The following is a 20,851-nucleotide window of genomic DNA, read 5'->3' on the forward strand; positions in this document are numbered from 1 at the left end:
CTTCATTTCGTCCAATTTCAGTACGCAAGTTCGCTTACAGTCATTCCGATTCCAATCAACTAAGCACATGATATAAAGATTAAGAAGACTCCGTGGAGTACAAATATTAAGTAATGATATGTAACGTGACAATTTTATTGGATGGTGAATAACCAATTATGCGTGATGATAACTTCCCAAATATTACTGATTTGCCTAAGAATTGAGAAAGGCTGATGATACATTCTTCTGATTGTTTTCGTTTCGATTTGAGATTGAGGAAACAGTGCTTTTGCCTAGTATCCTTTCTGCGTGACGTGTTTGTGATTTTGCGTGACATGTCACGAGGGAAATTTCCCTGCAAAGAATCATGGAAAACTTTGACGTGTCAACGCATGCGCAGAATATTAACCGAAAACAAACTTGTTGTGCAGTCTTACTGCTAAGGTACAAGATAATTTGGCGTATAAATCAAAAATCTCTTTTAATGACAGACTGTTTGGTTATTACAAATAGAATATAGATATTTTATTGCAATGCTACCGGAGCCTGCAAATTCGTCTTATCATTCGCCCTCAAAGAAGCGTTCGCGATGTATGTCGACCTCGATGCAGTACAAGTTTCTTCGTCGGATCTTAAAATATCGGCATATGGATTTTGAATTTGCCCTGTGGCAGATGCTCTACCTTTGCGTATCACCAAGAAAAGTGTAAGTATGTTGTTATTTCTTCCATGATTTCAACATACGGGGCGAAATTCTGGACTTGCCAGCTTATTTTAAGGTTGCCACGCTTGTATAATTGGCTGTGTCAGCTTGACGTGTCTGCCAGAAAGCGAGACCTTATAAACATAGTATCGTACATTTTACCTGCGAAAGCTTATGCTTAATTGTGAACACATAATTTTTTTTCTAAAACATGCTAGTTTGTATTCATGAATGACTTTGATGAGCTGTTCACCTGATGTGACGGTTGAAACCAGTTCATTTTAATTGGTGTGAAAGTTAAGATATACGTTCTCGAAATTAAACATTTTCCTCTTGATGATTCTTCCTTTTTTTGTCAAATTATTCTTGAATTTGTAACATAAAATTTCACTTTATTTTTTGTCACAGTTATCACACTGTCCTAATATTTCTAGCAGTTTTTTGAGAGCAACTACAGAATACAGAGCCACTGAGGTCCACCTCGTCGGCATGTTTTGAAGAACTAGGCTGAACACTTTGATTGAATGACAAGTTGATAAGTGGCCCTGTATTCTGTTGTTCTACTGTTTTTGAAACATCAAAAGGTGTGCTCATGGGTAAGCCAATGCCTTGAATACAGAAGTACATGTACAGCACTAGCAGTAGACTTGGTGGTCTGATTCATCTGCTCAAGAGAAGTTCCAAAAATGGCTGTAGTTGTAGACAGTGACAGACATTTTGAAAACCAGAGACAAAGACGTCATCAGTTATTTAAGTTACTCTGATAATGACGTGAATCTGATGTTGAATCCATTCAAGTTGTGGTTATGTTTACCATCGTCCAAAACTCTCTTTTGATGACCAACTGTTTGGTTGTTATGAGTAGAGTTTAGATTTTTATTGCAATGCTATTGGAGCCTGCAAATCTGTCATATTATTCGCCCTCAAAGAAGCATCCTTGACGTATATTGACCGAGACACAGTTCAAGTTTCTTTGCCTCCATTGAATGCAATTAAAGTATGTGATCTGAGGTTGTCATCAGAAGCTAGTAGATGGCAAAAACTGCAGACATCAGTGGCTGGATAAAAAAAAAAGTTACTCACATACATCCCTGAATGCCAGATATCACATTTCAGAGAACTTCAAATTTCAAATTATGCAGGAGCATGCCCTTAGACCCCCCTCCTAGAAGGGTGTATTGTAAAGCAACACCCCATACTTGCTTTGCTCAAATAATTATATTCATAATCAATGTTGTTCTTGGTCTTTTACTGTTTTCAGATACAGAAATTTTCATTACCACAAACGTAAGTACCTTGTAGATGTAAACCATGGTTATTTTACTCAAGTGACAAAAGCTCTCTCCTGGCATGGCTTTTCATACTCGTTTCCTTGTCAGATTTCAATCATCACTGCACTACTGCATTACTCACTCAATATTTAGACTAAACATGTTTTGTTCTTTTGGTAGTAGTGTATGGCAATTTATCCTGCATTCTTTATTTTATCAAATGACAATTCAGAAGACACTTACTTGTCAAAATGGCTCACCTCAAGGTGTACTGCTGTTACTGAAAATCTGTATATTTTTAGTGTATTTTTTTCAGTAAAGAACATTTTCTAGAGGTATGTTAGAATTAGATTTTTTTGGGATATATAAGCACTGCCTTGTTTTTTCATCAGAAGCTCATTTTGTGATTATTACTGGAACATATAGTTGACTTTCCTGTCTCATACAGAAACAAAAGACCAGTGGGCAAGGGATGATCCTGCTTTTCTTGTGTTGCTTAGTATTTGGTTGTGTGGTAAGTAACCAGCACTGCAGACACTTATTTCATGTATTAGTTACCCTTTTGTACCAGTATTTGTCACAGGAAAGGAGATGTTGAACATCTGTTTAATAGGGAATTAGATTTAAAATGGGGTTGGTGACAAGTCCCTGAACAGGATCATGTGCTCTTAGAAGTTCTATTTCTATATGACTGGAAGTAAATGGTTAGCGTTAGAAAAATCTAACAAGCAGGGAACAAAATAAAATCAGAGTTACCCTGAGTTTGAGGTTCTAGTGGAATGGTTTTGAGAGAACTGAACGTGACTGGTTAAGACCAAAGAATAATTTGATAACTTGACATTAGTCAAATTGTCTTCAGTTTAGATTACTTTAAAGCGTTCTTCAGAAAATGGTATGAAAGCTTATAAAGATTGACAAGTTAATTCTATCAATCTGATATAGCTTTTGTTCATAAGTAACTTTGCACTCAAAATAATTGACTGGTGAATTTGGTTGCAGTGTTTTGTTTTCCTTCAGCACTCAACTAGTCCTTGTTTCCTTTTACATCCTCAGCATCTTCTATTGGCTTTGCTGTTATGTTGAAGCTGCCCTTTTTAGGATTTTTAAAGTTTTTATTATGGGTTGTATTTGTGGATTGCATTGCTGTGGGTCTCATTATTGCATCATTATTATGGTAAGTTAGTACTACAAGGCTATTGAGTTTGCTTATTATTTCGACCACATCCTCTCCTTTGGTAGCCATTTGGCAAACATTCTGCTTGAGTTCTCGTCTCATATTTAAATGCGAGTGAAAGTCACTCACTAAAAATGAATCTGCTTGTCCTTGATTGCTTGTTGTATCTTCTTCTGAGCTTGTTTGATGGAAAAAAATTATTTGATGCTTTGTTAAGTAAGCTACTGTATCTGATAATGGTTCTTTTACCCCTATAGGTTCTTTTGCAACAGATACCTGAGGATATCCACTACACATGATCCAGGACAAAGAGTAGAATGGGCCTATGCATTTGATGTTCACCTAAATGCTTTCTTCCCTTTGCTGTTAATATTACATGTCATCCAACTCTTTTGTATGAAGAGTAAATATGCTTTTTGTGTTAACCAGTTGTTAGTAGCTGAAATGGATGATCACTTTAATTGTGTATAGTAACTTGAAGTGTATATTGCATTTCTTATTCCTTGTTTGAGGAGTAGTTTTAATACTAACATTCATTGATGAGTTTTGAACAAAGGTTATAAATACTTGAACCAGAGTTGATATCAAAGCACAACATAATTATATTTATAAATATTTCGTGTGGTGATGGTTTTCTGATGTTTTGCATTTGTTTTCAAAAGCATGTGATGTTTAGATATGTTAGATGAATTTTCTAGGAAGCTGTTTGGCAATTCATGTAAATTTAGTTTAATGCTAGTTTTAGGGAATCACTCTGCCCCTTTCATCAAAGGCTATGCAAATTATCTTCAGTTAGTCTTGTAGTATTGGAGTAGTACATTGATGTGGCAATATCCCAGGAGTGTCACTTTGAGAAGTACTAGAATATGAATGACTTGTATTATGCGTTTCCCTTTTGCAAAGCTAGGCAAAAGGTCTGTATATTTTCCCCCCCCCCCCCAAAAAAAAAAAAACAAAAACAAAAAAAACAACAAAAAAACTGCACTCTTTAACAAGCTTGGAAAGTTCATGGGTACATGTTGCTCCTATTTGGTATTAAAAGGACAAATAAGGGTGAGGACAGCACCATGGTAGCTTTTCAAAGTTGGTCTAATGAATAACCTTAACTCTCCTTGTCTCTTTCAGTTATCATAGACAATCCCTGGTTCATATCAAGGTTTATCGGAAACTCTCTTTGGCTCATAGCTTTGGTGTATTATATTTATATTTCTTTCCTAGGATACAGCGGTGAGTTTTTACTTCTTCAGATATGTATAATTATTATGATTTCTCCTTATAATTCTGACTATCAGTGATGTAGCTTGCAGTTGCAATGCTGCTCTGTTGCTCACTGATATTCTGTCCTTTTTGGGGATATCACTTTGATTACATGTAATGTATCTTGGTCAGATTACTTTGTTTTGGAGTGATGATGTCTTTTAAACCTGTTGATGTTTTCATTGCTGTGACATAACAACCTCCTGCCTCTGTTAGCAATGTCTTTCCCATTTAACACTAAACTTAAATATACTTTCACAAAGTTTTTTGTTCAGAGGAGCATTTACTTGAGCCTCATAAATGTAAAATTGATGAGCTTCAAAAGTTATTAACTGTGAAAATGACTGCCAACCCTTTCAATCGATGAGCCATGAAAATTTCATGAACATTCAAAATAATTTAATTGCTTGCATGAGTATTTGATTATTAACTTCTCTTTGATTTTTTTTTTCGTAAATATCCACAGCATTACCATTTCTTCGAAGTACTGTAGTGCTACTGTATCCTGTCTTGTTGGTAGTGATGGGATACATTGTATCTCTTGCTGTGGGCTGGAACATAGGGCAGACATTTTTGCACTTTTATGAGTATAGAGTGGTGACTCAGACTGCCAGCTTGCCTCAAACTATTAGCTGAATGTCAGGCAGGAAATTTCTGGAGATCAGAGGATGTTGACCCATGGATCATAAAAAAAGATGTTAGCCAGCATAGTGTAAGTCCTCTTCATTAGGCTGAAATAGAGTGGGTGCTCTACTATGGAAAAAAAAGAATTAATTGCAGTAGCATTGTTCTTATCTCATGATGCATCAGAACTTGGGACACATTTTTGGATGTACATAGTGTATCTATAATTTTTGATAAATCTATGACACTTGACCGTGCATTTCAGTAATTAAAATGGTGTCAGGACTACAGCAACAAAGAGATATGTGCATGTAACTAGCCTGTTCAAGTGAATATGCAAAGGTCTTTGGAAAAGATATTAATTGATAGATATAGAGATCGTACCAATGAGCTTCCTTTTACCTTAAATATAATTGTAAGATGTCATTTAAACTAGTTGAGAAAATGTTTGTCAGTCTTTCATTGGGATGCAATTTTCTATGATGGAAAATATTATATACAGGTTGGAAATTATGCAGAAATGTATAATAAAGTAAATTATTACATGGTGCAAAACAGTTGCTTTACTTTTTACTGCATGATAAGTAGCAAGGATTAGTCTGAGGAGCTGAACTGACCATTTCCCACAGACAAGCGTGAGCCCAGATCTGTATATAAACATTGTAAAGTTTTATTGGATTTGTCTTAAATATCATCCAACATTCATTGCAAGATTTCTCTTTGCACAAGTACACATCTGTTTCCACTTGTAGTAATAAAAATATAATATTTGGTGACTAAACAGTGATTTGATTACCAGCATTTTTTGCTGACCTGGTGGTACAATGTCCCAAGATCTGATCTTTAATTGATCCCTCCTTCTGCCACACATTTCCTTGTATATAGTTACAAGAATGTGGCGTTAGATAAAGATGGAAACTTCTACCTGATAAGTTTAAGTCATTACCAATTCCATGGATAATCTATGGACATTGCCTACAGCCCTGTATTTATATTTTTTTCACAAGTAACAATGAAAGCACTTTGGAAAATAAAGCTGGGCTAGGATTTTCTCTCAACTCCTTCCAATCAGTCTTGCACTCCATGAAACTTCCTCATAATTGAAGGGAAATTGTCTAAGGCTTGAGTAGCTTTGGAGCTAATCAGGCTGATAGCAGTCTTACAGATCTACAATTAAAAGTGAGAAAATATCGAAATTGAAGTTAATTTTACTAACAACTGGTAGTCAATCAGTGTGTACTTGATACAAACAAGTTTTGTATTTTTGGAAAAAAAAATATGGAAATCATTCATCATCAAACTGTGAAACTCTGAAGGATGGAGAATGGATTAGCTTTATATGTACATGTTGGATTACCATCTGCTAAAATTTTTTACTAGTGTAGTCAGATAATATCAACTTTGTGGCACTCTCACAACAACTGCTATCATTGCTCAACAAGCCATGTGATTTAACTCAAAACCTTCATTCCAGAAAACAGTCATGTTGGTTTGAAAAAAGTTGAGAAAGAATGATGGGATCAGTACTCAGAAAAATGTGTGAGCTCTTGTGTTAAAATACAGTACTTGTCAGTGTTTTAACTGGCACATAATTGGGTTGAAAAAATTAAATTAAAAATTTATAAAAAATTACTTCACAGTTATGAATAAATTTAAATGTTATTACCGGTGGCTTTTACCTGAGCAGAGAGTTGGTCTTTAAGGCTTGATGCCAAGCCATCAGCAAACAAATTATACAACCAGCTTGTGAAGAAATAAACAAAATTACATAAAAATTACAACCAGCTTGTGAAGAAATAAACAAAATTACATAAAAATTACAACCAGTTTGTGGAAGGAAAATGTTGAATTAAGTATTTCACACTCAAGATCTAGCACTACTTGATAATTTACTCTTTCCACTTTCTCCCATACATTGCTTATGGTTTTAGTTCTGCAAATCTAGTATTAAATCAATATTAATCATGGTTTGTTCCTAGTTGTCACCTGAACTTGAAAGTATATTGTTATTATGTAGAGAAATTACCTCTTTGGTCTCTTCTGGAAGTGAAACCAACCTCTTCACCAAGATATAATATGAAAACCCTATATTATTCTACTCAAATTGAGTCAAAAACTGGATTTTGCATATTTTGGCCCTATTCCTGGAAATATCCTTCCAAAAAAGTGTTATCTACACAAGTAGGATTTGAATCTGGAAGAAATCAGCAAAATTAGTTGCTTCCTGCTATGGAAGGTGGAGTGGCAAAGCTTTAGACCATCATTATAACTGTTGTTTCTTCGACTATGATGTATGCAGTTGCAATATAAATCATTACCTTGCACCTCCTTTGAACTTGATATGCACAGAGCCAATTTTCATGGTACAGTCTTTTGCACTGACTTTTCCCTTCTTCTCTCCCAAGTTACCTTCAATGCCAGACATAATAAAATATTTAGAATATTAAGTTGGTCACAGGTTGTTACAGAGTTTGGTGAATCTGTACAAAGGTGATCCATAACAGGATACTTGGAGAAATGTTCAGAAAATCTTGTAAATTTTAAAAATCACAAAGCCTCCACTTAGGATTAAAAAGTATGCATTTCATGAAATAGTATCTCACTTGTAGGCTTGCACTAACCATCAACATAGAAAGCCATTCCAAGTGACAGGTCTTTGATTGATAGGTCACATGATCCTGAATCAGAGATGTGAGGCCTTATCAACAAAAACAATTCAAAAAATTAATATACTCACAATCTCTTAAATCTTAGATTTTGGAACTGATGGTAAAATTGTATCTAGCACAATACACAATAACTAATGTACAATAATTGGCCAACTGATCAGGGTTTTCCCGGAGGAGAGCTGAGTTCAGCAGTATAGACTCCTTCAGTCTTACTCAGAAATACCCATGCACACACAGACAGTACTTTTTACCAATCCTCAACACAGCAGAAGGCAATTCTAGTCTAGAGGACTGTCTGGCCACACAATAAGGTTCAGTAGGAGCCCAGCAGTAGTATGAATATCAGAGCTTAGGTAGGGGGGGGGGAAGAGGGGGCTTTCTTCTTCAGTGATCCCTTCCTTCTGTATACTAAATCACCAGATTGACATTATAACCAGAGCAGAGCTGATTTAGTCCAATATACTGCAAGACTCATGCAAAATACCCATTTTCCAGAAGAAAATCATCAACTGAAGGTTACAACTAGTAATGATAAAACAATGCTCTCAACCACCTTGCCCCTAAAATGTAGACAATGCAATTTTGATTTAAATCATATTTTTTTTTTTAATTTTAATTTTTTTCTATCATTTTTTCTCCCTTAAAACAACTTAAGAAACATATCTACTGACAACAAACCAAGAGTTCTCTTTGTAGTGCCAATTAGCTGCCATATTTCCTGAGGCTTCATTAGCAGAAATCCGTAACCCGTGATCAGCTAATAGTGAAACATTGGTCTTCTTAATCACTACATTGGACAACTTGATCCTAAAAATATACATCAAATTATATAGTATAAGACTGGACTAATTTGAAATTATGATTCAAACAATTCACTCATCTGGTTAAAATATTGATAAAAGTTGGTACAGTTATGCATACAGTCTAGGAAAAATTAAACAAATCTCCATATCCAGGTTGATCTTGAGACGTTTTAAAAAAGAACTTACTGGTTGAGATCGTACTGCACATTTCCTAATGGAGTTTTGATGGTTCCAGAAAGATTGGGAACTGATAAATCATTGAGTTCTTTAGAAATGAATGGAAGAATGATGTGGTCCACTGTAAAGTTGAGAAAAAACCATTAGAAATCAGCCTAAAAAGTTATGCAAATACAAATTTTGAAGAGATCTGTAACATCAAAAGCAAAAAAGTTAAAATTATAAATTGAATTAACTGGACTCGTATGTGACACAGGGTCCACTAATAAACATCTGGATACAGCAGCAGGAGATCTGCACTATCTCTGCTCCCCTAATTTGAGTTACAGTTACAGAAATGTGAAGATGAATGGTGAAAAATTACAAAGCAAACAAAATCCAACTTTAACCACATACCATTTTTTCACAAATCTACCAGCTTAAAATTAGATTAAATGATAGGATAGAGAGGGGATATGATTTTTAATCACATTCACCAGCTGACAAAGTTTGGTATCATCACATCCAAATGACATAACCAAAACATTCTAGCCTAATTAAAAGCGTGCATAGCTTCTATAAGTTGATGGAAAATCATTTGATTCGTTTTACACGTAAATTGATCTGCTTTTTTAAGCTTTCAACCTATCCAAAAAATTATGGAACCTGCAAACCACAAGTCCTCAGAAGTGAAACGCTAATCAAGGTGACCTCTATTAACCACCAGCCGAAGTGCAAATTGGCACCCTATGGTGTACTTAACAAATAAAAAAATATCACTGACATTTTCCTTAAGATAACGGTGAGTATATGAGGCCCTATTGATGGCCTATTTCCAACGGAGCGGTTAGCTGTCGAGGCTTATTAAGATCTGGAACCTTTCCCGTCGTTTATGCAGAGCGATGATTCATTCATTCGAGAGAGAACGATCAGTGATGTAGACTGTATAAAATTAAATATAAATTGGTAAACAAATTTCACAGCACATTGCTTTAAGCTTTTAAAAAGAGCACCAATGCCTCGTTAGCGTCAGTTCAAGTTGTTCTCTGCCAAGATACAAAGAGCAGGGAAAGATTGTGATATCGATTGATATTAAATTTAACATAGGTAACAGAACTTGATCTTCTCAACGAATAAATTTTTACCGTAATCCGACGCTCTCTGAGTAATTTCTCGTTTCCATTCTGGTGCCAAATTCAAGTCGATGTCGATATTTTTGGCTGAACAATGTTCAACGACAAAAATTACCGACGAAAACAAAACGAATACTCTTTTAAACAGTGTTCCTTTGATGAACGGTTCTTCCATACCTGTCGTTTCGAACGAAATGTAATTTACACCTACGAAGTCACGTCATTTTGCAGTTCGTTTATGGGAAAGATCTTCTCAGTTGAAGGTCTCATCAAAAATGCATTTTGTAGACAGTTTTATGGTAAAATCTACCTGTAAGGATTAAACAGGTGAGCTGAACGCGAATTTCCCGCCATCTCTCCCGACCTGAGTAGATCGGCGACGAATATAGTCCGAGAAATTCACGAACTAATCTGAGTTCTTCCGACAGAAACCGATGAAACCCGTGACTCAAAGATGGCAGAGGAGGTAATCTTGCAATTCATGCATTTTGCATTTTGTTTTGATTTCGAGATTAATAAATACCACCGGTTTCTTTCTTTTTGACAGAATGAGTTAGAGGCCAAACGAATCGATGAGCTCAGGCAGCGGTTTTTTCATGAAAACGGTAAATCTTTCCCAGGTTGCATGTTTTGAGTTATTTCTCAGCTGTGTTTTTGTATGCAAGTTCGACGAATTTTATGGAAAATTAACGTGGAAACTGTGCTCACTAGGTTAGCTTCAGCGTACGTTAAATTTTACGTAGTAGAAGCCTTTTGCTTTCGTAAGGAATGTCGGTAAAAAAACTGGAGGAATCATCTCGAACCAGTTCATGCCACCAAATAACGCGGAAACTTTATTCAGATCGAATACTAATTCAAACATAATTACTTGATGATGAGAATTTCCATAATTTAAAATGTTTTCAACAATACCATTTAACAGATTTTAAACAATTTGTCTTAAATTTTATGAACGAGAGTTTCATTGTGGTACTAATCAGTTTGGTGTTAGTAAAATACAATGACGTCATTTTCTTCCTACAAGTTACTTTTCTCTCTTGGTTCAAATTTAATTTTTCCGCATTATCAGGGCTGAATGCTAAGGCAGGCTACTTTCATTCGCACTAAGGATTTTTTCTCCTCTTATAATTTTTAATTTCTTTTTATGTCTGAAATGTAATGTTTCATCATTCAACAACACATTGTCGAGTGACACTAGTTTTCAAGCGTACACATTTATCTTATCTCCCTATACCCAATTCCTTATCCTATAATAAATTAACAAGCCTTTAAGTATTGAGTCACAGAAAGTGGATGTGCACGAAAAGATGAGTAGGAGACAGGAATTGGGCAGAGATTGCGTGGTATTAATCTTTAGGGTTCATAATGTCACAAGCTACCAATCCTTGATTTTAGGTGCAATTTTGCAAGAATTTGATGAACAAGACGTGAAACGAGTCCGTGATGAGGACTTCTGGTTGAGTTGCTTTCTGAAATCTCGCAAGCAGGATGTAGACATTGCATTATCTGTCTTGGTAAGTTATGTGCATTTAAGTCATTTTTTTCCTTTCAGTGGACCTCTCTTAGAGAAGAAATAATTCTTAGATTCTCTTATTGATGGACATAAATCAAACTTTCCTGAGAGTATCTGCATCCTTATTATGATGAAATCTTGAAGATAAGTGTTTGGAATTTTAATTTGACAGTTTTGTATTCACTGACATTGTTATAAACCTTACGGTTGTTGACTACTCGACACTGTCCATCCACCAAGAATGTATTATCCAAATGGTCTTGTAATTTTACCTATAACACGGATTGGATCAACTTTATTTTACACCTACATGTAAAGCTTGGTGCACCATGCTTTGAACTTCTGTTACAAAAAACTGTTAAAATAAAGAAACATTGCTTCTCTGTGCTCATGAAATGATTTAAATTTCTACTTTCTTCTGCTAGGTGGAATGTTTAAGATGGAGAAAATCATTTGGAGTTAATGGTATGTTTAATGGTCTACTCTTGTTCACAAAATCAAGTTGATTTACCTTTTAATCTCTAAGAGTGATAAGCTTCTAATTTCTCCCAAATCTAACACCCCTGAATCAAACCTTGAGGTCATGAGAAAAAGGAAATGGTCGCAAACTCAAGAAGCTCTAGATTGTTAGACAAAGTTTGATTGTAAGTAGGATAAACAATACAAAAAAATATATCAGAGAACAGTGTGGTGAAGTTGCATACTGATATTAGGGTTTAAAGGATTGATAATACAATTTTGCACATAATTGCATTTGTGATGCATAGATTATTCAATACATTTTTTAACATGTCTTGATTTACTTTTTGATGATATATTTACATGTGCAGAACTTACAGAACGTTCTGTAGACCGGAGACTGTTTGAGGCTGGTTTCCTCTTTCCATATAACCGGGACAGAGATGGAAATACGTTAAGTAAGTGTTTAACCCCCTCTAACCAATGGAGAACCAATAAGTTATTTTTGCTTACAATATCATTATGCTATGAGGCCAAAAGGTGATGAGGAGGAAGAGAAAATGCTGACTGATTTCATGGTAAATTATTTTAGCTATTTGCTATGAGAAATGTACAGCAAAAAGTGGGGAGAATTTATTTTGAGATCTTTTAAATGAAGGTTGATAATGATCTAGATGATTTCTTTGACAGGTGTATCTTATTCAGATGGGGATTCTAACCAATTTGAATGGTCAATCCTTGACCTCCCAAGATTTGATTGGAATCTCTTCCTCCAACTTTAACTGCTTTAGATAGATTTCTCTTTGAGTCAGTGTTATCATCATGATTGTAACAACAACTTTGCTGACAAAGTTTGTCTTTTTCTGGTCATCTGTTTGGTTTAAGATTTCTGATGTAGTTGGGAGAAGCTACATTTTGATCATTTATAAGAGTTAAAAGGTTAACCTCATCAGCAGTCAATCAGGAAAGTGATTGATTGTTTTACTGTGCTCATGGGATAAAGGAAAATCTGAATCTAATACTTTCGCAAAAAATAACAACTTTTTTTCCTCTGTGGCCAAGCTTGAAATTTACAACCTCTCTTCTCAATTTTATAGAAGGCTAGCTATGTTTGGGAACTTGACTTTTTTATGTGACTTTGTTTATTATTGGGACAGTTACTTACTGAATATAATTATTTTCATCATATCTTGCCAGTCATCTACATTGGAAAACTTTACAAAAAAGATCCACAGCAACATCCAGAATTGAAGAGGTACCTTGTGTTCCTCCTAGAAAAACATGTAAGTCACATTGACTTATTGTCTAAATTAAAACTTTAAGAAGTCTTCACCTGAATTTTTTTCCTTTTTGAAGCTTTTTTGCACTCATTATTTGCACATCAGCAGGAGATATATACATTTAATAAATTGTTCTCCCAACATCCCAAGTGGACTTTGTTTTACGTATGCCATTAAACTGGTAGAAAGTGCGGTGGACTGCTTTTATAATATAAAGTTCAATTTTCTATGGGTTTACCAGTGCAATAAAATGATAGGTTTTTGAAGTATCAGGGTGCTCATGGTATCTCAGGTGTATTTCATGATTTTATATCTACATTAGTAATTAATAGTTCTTTTGTTGTAGGTCAAAATGTTCCCTGGCAGAAAAGTAACATTTTTATTTGACATGCAGGATACTGGGTTATCAAATATGGTGAGCTTTGATATATTTAAAATATGTTACGTGTCTATGTGAAGGTGGAGTTATGGAATACAATTCTTAGGAAAATGTTGCTTATCTTTATTTAGTTTTCTTTAAATTTGCAACATTCTGACATCAATATTTGAAATTAGGTCACAAGCGATAATTATTATTATAATAACTGTTACAAAATGTAATTCTTTTATTGTTGCTGTTTTAGGACCTGGATTTTGTAAAATTTATCATAAGTTGTTTCAGAGATTACTTTCCATCGACATTGGGTAGGAGATGAAATTAAGCTGGATAACATGAATTTCTTTATTCTGATGCAAGTCCACCTTTGGTTACTAAATGTAAAATATATTCCCTTTCCTATCATTAGCATGGCTAGTAGTCGTGGAAATGCCCTGGATTTTATCAGGTATTTTTGTTTAATTCGTACTGATCTGCATATAAAACATAAACATTTAACTGAAGTAGATCAATGGAATTACTCTTTGCTGTGAAGGATTACTCATAATTCAGTGGATATTTTTGTTCTAGAGGTGAGTTTTGGTCAGAGTAGGCCTTTAAGAGCAGGACATCATCCTCTGAGACTCAGGGGCTATGAGTAAATTTTTAGTCAGGGTGGAAGAGCCCAGTCTCAGGGGCTCTTCCACTCTGACTGAAAATCAACTGACAGCCCATGGGTCTCCAAGGATGGTAGGACATCAAACTTCCCTCAGTCTAATAATTATTTCTCAACCAACTTTGCTAAATCACTTCTTTTATAAGTAGGGAGTACCCTTTCTTGCATCTTCTTGGATTCACGTTTTATCTGTTTTGTTTCTTTACCACAGCAACATGGAAAATTGTCAAGTCATGGCTGAGCCCTGAAGCTGTCAAAAAAATCAGGTTCAGTTTAAGATTTATACTTTATTCAAGAGCTGTTTGATATTTTTTGCTGCTTAAGGAGATATTTTGGCTTAGAGATGGTGTGCTTGACTCCAATTCAAGAAATCCATGCTGGCATGCAAGCCTTGTCATTAAAATTCATGGTTTTTTACTTCTTTCAGATTTTTAAACAAACCTGAACTTTTGGATTTAGTTGATGAAGACAAGCTACTTGTTAGATTAGGTGGAACTGTAAGTGCTGGATAGTTCAAAAGTTTTCCTCTGCATGGTTATCCTGAACTCTGAGTGAAAATAAATTGAGAGTAAGAGGAATAAACTGTGTACACAAAATTAGTGCCTTTTAGGATAGATTTACTATCCTAGATCAAAGCGTAGGCAGAAGAGGACAAAAGCATCTCTTTATGGAATCAGACTGGTTCAAGTCATATTTAAAATAATGACTTATTTCTCATTTTTTGATTTAGGCATGTTGTGAATTGAGAGCATACAGCATAGAGCCAATAGCTGATGATAATTTATTTGTGAAAATTGGTGAAATTGTTAATTGTCAGGTTGAATAGAATAATTTTTTATGTTTTCTGAATAGGATCCCTATGAATATTCTTATCCACCCACAAAAGAAGCTCTTGCCAGTCTTGGTATCACTGAATCCACAAAGTAAGCACAAGTTTTTCCTACCACAAGCCGTTCTGGAAAATAACATTAACTTTATCTTAGGTTACAGCTACTTCTTAAGTATTTTGAATGTTTTTATTGATCTTTTATACCTGTATGTAGTAAAGTAACTAGTGCTTTTATTCTTATATCAAATACCATTTTTTGTAATCAGGAAGTGAAAAAATTCTCCCCTCAAATCGTCTAACTTTGACATGTCTCCTTATCCCCAGCCTGTCAGAGGCCCATTTAACAGCCCTCCCTCTGCAAAGTTTTATCAAATTATAAAGGGCTTATATCAGAGATCTTATGAAAGATTTTCCGAAAAATTTTGCATGTTTGGCAAGATTTAAGGCTTAAATCGTGCCGAACTTGCTTAGCCAATGAGAACACAAGGATAATATTACAACAGTTTAAGTATATTAAGCTCGGCTCTCTGTTTCTCTGTGGTTCTGAATGTGTTTCTAGCACAAAATCTGTAAAACCCAATCAAAGAAATAAGGGTGTGTTCATGCGGAATGTTGCGGCAGAGTTTGATTGTTCGCTCAGCCTGCACAAATACGTACTGCAGACCAATATTTTATATCGTATGCGATATTTTTTTCTCTATCTGACAACAGTACAGAAGATAACCTCATTGAAAATGGTACCGCAAACCAAGGCAATGATTTTGACGATGACAGTTGTGAAGATGCGCGTGAAGAGGCTCCTCCGTCCAATACAAAGAAGGTACTTCGGGAGATGAACTTCTCAAGGATTTCATAACACTTTCCATCATTTGTACAGATGATTTAGAATTTAACAAAGCCATAAAGAGAGATTTATTCCTTTCACAGAGACCTACAAAATGCATTTCTTTTATTTTTTCGCAAACTTAGACCAAAGTTTAATTTGCAGAACGGCCTGTCAGAACAAAGATAATGATCACAGGGAATTAACGAGAACTCGAATTTTCCAGAATAGGCAAACCATGACTTAACATCTTTGTGATTCGATAATTTGTCCCTTCTTGACACCTTTTCTATCCACTCCTTTCATCTCCCTTCACTTTTTCCCTCCTTCTCTGAGTAGTCTGGTTCGCATTCGTCACGTAGAAGGTCACGTAATGCTTCCTCGCTTGGCTGAGCATTGCGTGACTTCTCACCGAACCGGCTGTTAGATAGGCAATTTCCTTCCTTCCCCACGCAATTCCTTTCCTCGGAAAAAAAAACGAATAATGATAAGAAAAAATAGTTGTCCTTGGGCATCACCATGTTTTTTCTCTTCGCCCCAGTTAAATCATTTTCATGTTTTCTAAGCTTCTTACAACTCAATTGTTACGAATGTTTGACATGATCTGCCCTAGCGGTGCTGAGCGCTCGGCATTCATTTCCGCTACTTAGGATTAACTTTGTCAGACATATGATTAATCTTACATCGGCTAAACTTCCAGTTATGGAGAACATCTCTTATAAGGTCAAACCAGCTTCTTTTTCGTCTTGCTGTAAAGAACAACCATCCAAGAAATTCTTTGTTGCCGCTTGACTCATAATTTGTTCGTTTTGTAGAGTTCTTGGGATATGAGATTCACAGGAATTTTTATTCAAATCGAACGCATGTTTTACCAGAGCTTTGCCTGTAAGCTTTCGATTTTCTCAATTTTTTTCTTGCTGTTATTTTAATTACTTGTAGGTGACGTTTGAGGATGCGCCTTCTACTGCAGCCGACCAGAGTCTTGAAAATGCATCTTCTCAGTCGAATTCAAAGCAGGTTTGATATTTTCGACTTTAACCCGATAATTCTCGCTCCTAATCTTGTGACTTCTAGTAGTAGTTTATTTGTAGTTCCTTTTGGGAATGTTACAGATATGGCAAGCCGGCGAGTGATGCGAAAAAGTCACTGTACTAAATTTACTTAACCTGAACAACGTAAACCTTATATTATTTGGCTGACCAGGCTTCGAAAGTGGGCATGACTTTGCGGTGTCCTGTTTGGCCACCCATGCTGCAAGATACCGGCTTATGTACCTCTTGACTTCCGTGCAGCTCATTTTGTTGTAGTTTTTGTTTGATTTTTTTTTTTCTCGTGTGGAGTTGAAAAAGACAAAGCAACCGTACATTCAACTTCATGGAAACCACGAATTTCATGAATTTATTTTACCATTCTCATTTTACGATTTTAATGAAATAACAATTTTTTTCTTTGACCTTTACTGTTTCACACACGACCATAAAACACCCCCGAAATAATTTTGGGGAATATCCAGTCATGTTGAGGAAGGTTAGATTAAAGACTGACTCATTTATTTCTTGTGTAGAGGAATAATTCAACAAAGCTCACTCTTCGAGCTGTAAGTTCAAGATCATCACAAAGACGAGCACCTCCAGACGGCTTTACTAGAACAGGAAGTCTGCTTAGTATTACGTTAGTATTGTTTAATAAACTTTCAGATTCCATATTGTTGTAAGGCAGCCCGTTCTAGTCTCTCTCAATCTTTGCATATGTGTTGTTTTTTTAGAAGTTCACCTTCTTCGTTTTGACGTATCTACTAAGTTTTTAGCCAAACCTCAAACTGAAGCCGATGACACACTTGGCGATTTTATCCTCCAATCGCGGCAAATTGATCGCTGGCGAAAATCGCCGACATCTAACATATCAAATATTGGCGATTTATATCGCAGATCATGGCGATCGGCGTATAAAATCGCGAAGTGTGTCGCCATGATTATTGTAGCACGTAATTCTGATCGATTCTGGTAATTGCAGGCCAGCGGAGGAATTAGTTTTCACCGGAACAACTTCAACTGGAGAAATTCTTCAATCGTTGTCGCTCACCAACAACACCTTGTCAACAGTAGCTTTCAAGGTCAGTAGTTTTATATTTGTATATAGAACTACTTTATATAATTTTGTCGTGACTGCCAACAGGTCGTAAGTAGCTGCTGTTCGGTAAATGAGCCCGCACTTCTTTTCCCCGCTTCCCCTCCGAAAATGGAGGACCGGATCGGAGAAAAGGGCAAAACTCAAGCCTAACGCGAATAGTAAAAGATTGTAGACATTGTTCGCTAATACTGTGCTAATTTTTCATTTTACAGGTAAAGACAACCTCTCCAGAGAGTTATCGAGTCCGACCAAGCTCGGGTATAATTCCTGCAAACTCCTCTGTAGATGTCAGCGTATTTTTACAGCCAGGTAAAGTTTGAAAATGTTTTTCTAGAGGTTGCTCAGTATAAGAGGACCATGAAGTGTTATTTATTATTATTATTTTTTTATGAAATATCAGAAAGTAGCTGAAGGAAAAAATCCCAGCTAATCGTTGATGGTAATTTATTGGAGAAAGATTACAGGGTTTGCAGTAATTTAGTGCTTGCCTCTCTTTTCTATTTAGTCCTTGAGGGAGGGTAACTAAAAATAATCATTAGTTCCTTGGTATAGCGCGAGTAGTATAAAGGAATGTCGTGGTGTTACATTAGGTCATGCTGCCAGCGTAGTAAAAGACAAGTTCTTGGTGATGTCGACTGAGTTACAGGATGATAAGTCGCCAAGTGAACTTGCTACATTATGGAAAACGATACCAAAAGCAAATATTGTGGAACACAGGTTAGAATATTTCCCCAGTAAATTTTGTGTTTTAACTCTTTTGAGTTACAGTCGCGAGTACATCCCGAAGACTTTCATTTTCATTGTTTCTCTTTTACTTCTGGCACAGCTATCCAAGACCCCAACTTGTTTTACTATTTTTTCTCGTGCAAACCGTGTCAGGCCTCTCCGTCTTGTTTCTTTCCTCTCTCCTCATCTCTCCTCTTCTTGTTTTGTTTTGTTTTTTTGGTTTATTTGTAGTTCTTAGGTGTTTCTTTTTTAATAAAGATATTCCGATGACGTAGCTCTTTTAGTCAGAGCGTCGAATATTGAGTTCAACTGAGCGCGCTTCCAAACTCCCCTCTCCCACCCCCTGCTCGTTTGAGCCTATCTCTGAATTTTCTTTCAGACTTCGCTGCCGATTTCTGGCGTCTAGTTCTCAGCTTTCCGGTCAGTATTCTGATATTGCGGAAGGTAAACCAGTAACTCTTAGTATGGCCATCGACAGCATTCAGGCTCTTCAACGACAGCTGAGTGACGTGGAGAAAAAGGCAAGTACATCAGGAAGGATGGGAGGGGAGGGAAGGGGAGGGAAGGGGAGGGGGTATTTAATATCAACAAGGGTGGAATACCCCCCTCACCCCTTTCACACACGTCGTTGTTCACTTTCCACCGACAAGCTGCCAAAGCCTTGCTCATGCTAATTTTGCACATTTCTTATTTTTCAGCTTGATACCAGCAACAGAAAAATCTCGCACATAGAGACAGGTCTTAATGTGTTCATTAAAGTTCAATTGGGACTCTTTTCCGCCATGATAGTTTTGTTCGCCATTGTGATGTACTACGCTACGTTCCTCATTTAATATGTCATCAAGTGTCCACGGGCCTTCAAAATGAATAAGAGGGTTTAATTGATCTTAAAGTGCAACGTTCTAATGCTCTCTGGAATACATAACCTACTCGACGGTTGCTCATAGATCAGAGTGATTTAGAATCGCGGTTATTTGAATAACCATTGGCAAGAATTGAACTTGGGCCTTATAAGCGAAATCAAAGATGGAATTTGCCGTTTACGTTTGAACACGGTTTTATAGATTTTTTTTAATGTCAGGAACAAGTTGTAGAGGTGCGTTTAGGTGTGACCTTGCATGACTCGTCGCGAATTCGCCGCTTTACATTACTCATGTGCGCTATTCCGGGGAAAAAAATGCATCACTTCCAAAGGCGGAAAACTTTTTTAGTCCGTTTTATTCAGGGAACTCCGCCCCAAAAAATGTTTTCGTTACTTGTCAAAATTTCAATTGAACGCTTTTTGAGAAGAAATGAGGCGGAAACATTGACTAACTTTGAAATTGAAGCCTTAGTTTCCTTTTTTTGGGGAACAAGAAATAAAAATTGGACTGATTCCCTTTGCGCAAATGCTGAGTGTTACAGGTTCAAATTCTGTTAACTTGTCTTTTGCGTGGATTAGGTTGATTTCAGCGGCTGTGATCAACAAAATTTTTATGACCAATTATTACCCGTCAAGTAGGTGCGAATCTAGTTCTTTTTTCTGACCAGAGTGTCCTTTAATTTTTCTAAACTCCATTCTTGAAAGATTTTGGACGATTTAGCTAAACAACATAGGACAACGAGTAAGTGATCTCTGAACACTCGAAAGAAAAGTATATTTTTCCCATAAATAAAGAAATTATTTCTTTACATGGCTGTCAATAGATGGCATTAATTTATTAATATGAGCCCTGTAGAGTTTCCATCCAACAGTTGTCTTCACTTACAATATTATTAAGCTAAGCGATCAGTTCTTGCAATATTTTTCCCCAATATCTGTAGTTATTCCTACCGTTCGTATTGGCATAAACATTGTAAAAGATTTAAATTAATTTACGGGAAAATATACAAATATTTTGAGAACTCGAAATCCATGATGTCTTGCCTTCAATCTCCGTAAGAAATCCTTAATGTGATTCAACGCAGTTTATGGTTATAGTAGTACGTTATTATAGTAATAATAGTTGGAGTTAGAGAGAGAGAATGCTATAGAAGTTGTGACTGCAAAGCAGTGGTAAAACTCTTGGTACCACTTCGGAGACTACGCTCAGCAAAATCGCTCAAGCTACAACCAATTGCAGAAATGTTGAGACACCTTGCGCAGAAAGTTCATTTCCCTACTTCATCAGAAGTTCGAGAAGTAATCTACAGTGCTAGGAAAACAAATACAGTCTCCCTTCCTCGATTCATTGTTGTTCGTCGAGGTTTTGTACATGATACTGCTTTGCTACCACCATTGCAAGAGGGGGGTGAGGGGGGGGATACGT

The 20,851-nt window shown here is 36.1% G+C and overlaps 3 protein-coding genes across 4 annotated transcripts; 2 read left to right on the forward strand and 1 right to left on the reverse strand.

The window, feature by feature from the left end:
* The first annotated feature begins 396 nt into the window (after positions 1-396).
* On the forward strand, positions 397-5,470 carry LOC131794769 (protein unc-50 homolog A). 2 transcript variants are annotated; one of them, XM_059112316.2, is made up of 7 exons: positions 397-688; positions 1,947-1,972; positions 2,405-2,470; positions 3,010-3,130; positions 3,388-3,533; positions 4,256-4,357; positions 4,854-5,470. In XM_059112316.2, the coding sequence occupies exons 1-7, from the start codon at positions 516-518 to the stop codon at positions 5,021-5,023; spliced, it is 804 nt and encodes a 267-aa protein (XP_058968299.1). In that variant the 5' UTR covers positions 397-515; the 3' UTR covers positions 5,024-5,470. The 2 variants fall into 2 exon arrangements, with proteins under 2 accessions (XP_058968299.1, XP_058968300.1); XM_059112317.2 differs by having other exon boundaries at positions 3,388-3,524.
* A 308-nt stretch (positions 5,471-5,778) lies between these two features.
* LOC131794768 (bactericidal permeability-increasing protein) lies at positions 5,779-10,154 on the reverse strand. The gene is made up of 7 exons (XM_066160995.1): positions 9,785-10,154; positions 8,670-8,781; positions 8,359-8,487; positions 7,633-7,709; positions 7,330-7,420; positions 6,691-6,754; positions 5,779-6,178 (listed from the first exon to the last, which is right to left on the reverse strand). Exons 1-7 carry the CDS (start codon positions 9,945-9,947, stop codon positions 6,080-6,082), a joined length of 735 nt encoding a protein of 244 aa, XP_066017092.1. The 5' UTR covers positions 9,948-10,154; the 3' UTR covers positions 5,779-6,079.
* A 49-nt stretch (positions 10,155-10,203) lies between these two features.
* Positions 10,204-20,447, forward strand: LOC131794767 (motile sperm domain-containing protein 2-like). The gene is made up of 20 exons (XM_059112314.2): positions 10,204-10,238; positions 10,320-10,377; positions 11,168-11,286; positions 11,711-11,750; positions 12,116-12,202; positions 12,942-13,027; positions 13,371-13,439; positions 13,648-13,708; positions 13,810-13,848; positions 14,267-14,321; positions 14,483-14,552; positions 14,908-14,978; positions 15,596-15,704; positions 16,647-16,724; positions 17,272-17,378; positions 17,721-17,820; positions 18,050-18,146; positions 18,428-18,554; positions 18,943-19,084; positions 19,262-20,447. Exons 1-20 carry the CDS (start codon positions 10,227-10,229, stop codon positions 19,394-19,396), a joined length of 1,662 nt encoding a protein of 553 aa, XP_058968297.2. The 5' UTR covers positions 10,204-10,226; the 3' UTR covers positions 19,397-20,447.
* Positions 20,448-20,851: the final 404 nt, after the last annotated feature.

The sequence above is a fragment of the Pocillopora verrucosa genome, chromosome 14, assembly GCF_036669915.1.
Source record: "Pocillopora verrucosa isolate sample1 chromosome 14, ASM3666991v2, whole genome shotgun sequence".
NCBI lineage: Eukaryota > Metazoa > Cnidaria > Anthozoa > Scleractinia > Pocilloporidae > Pocillopora > Pocillopora verrucosa.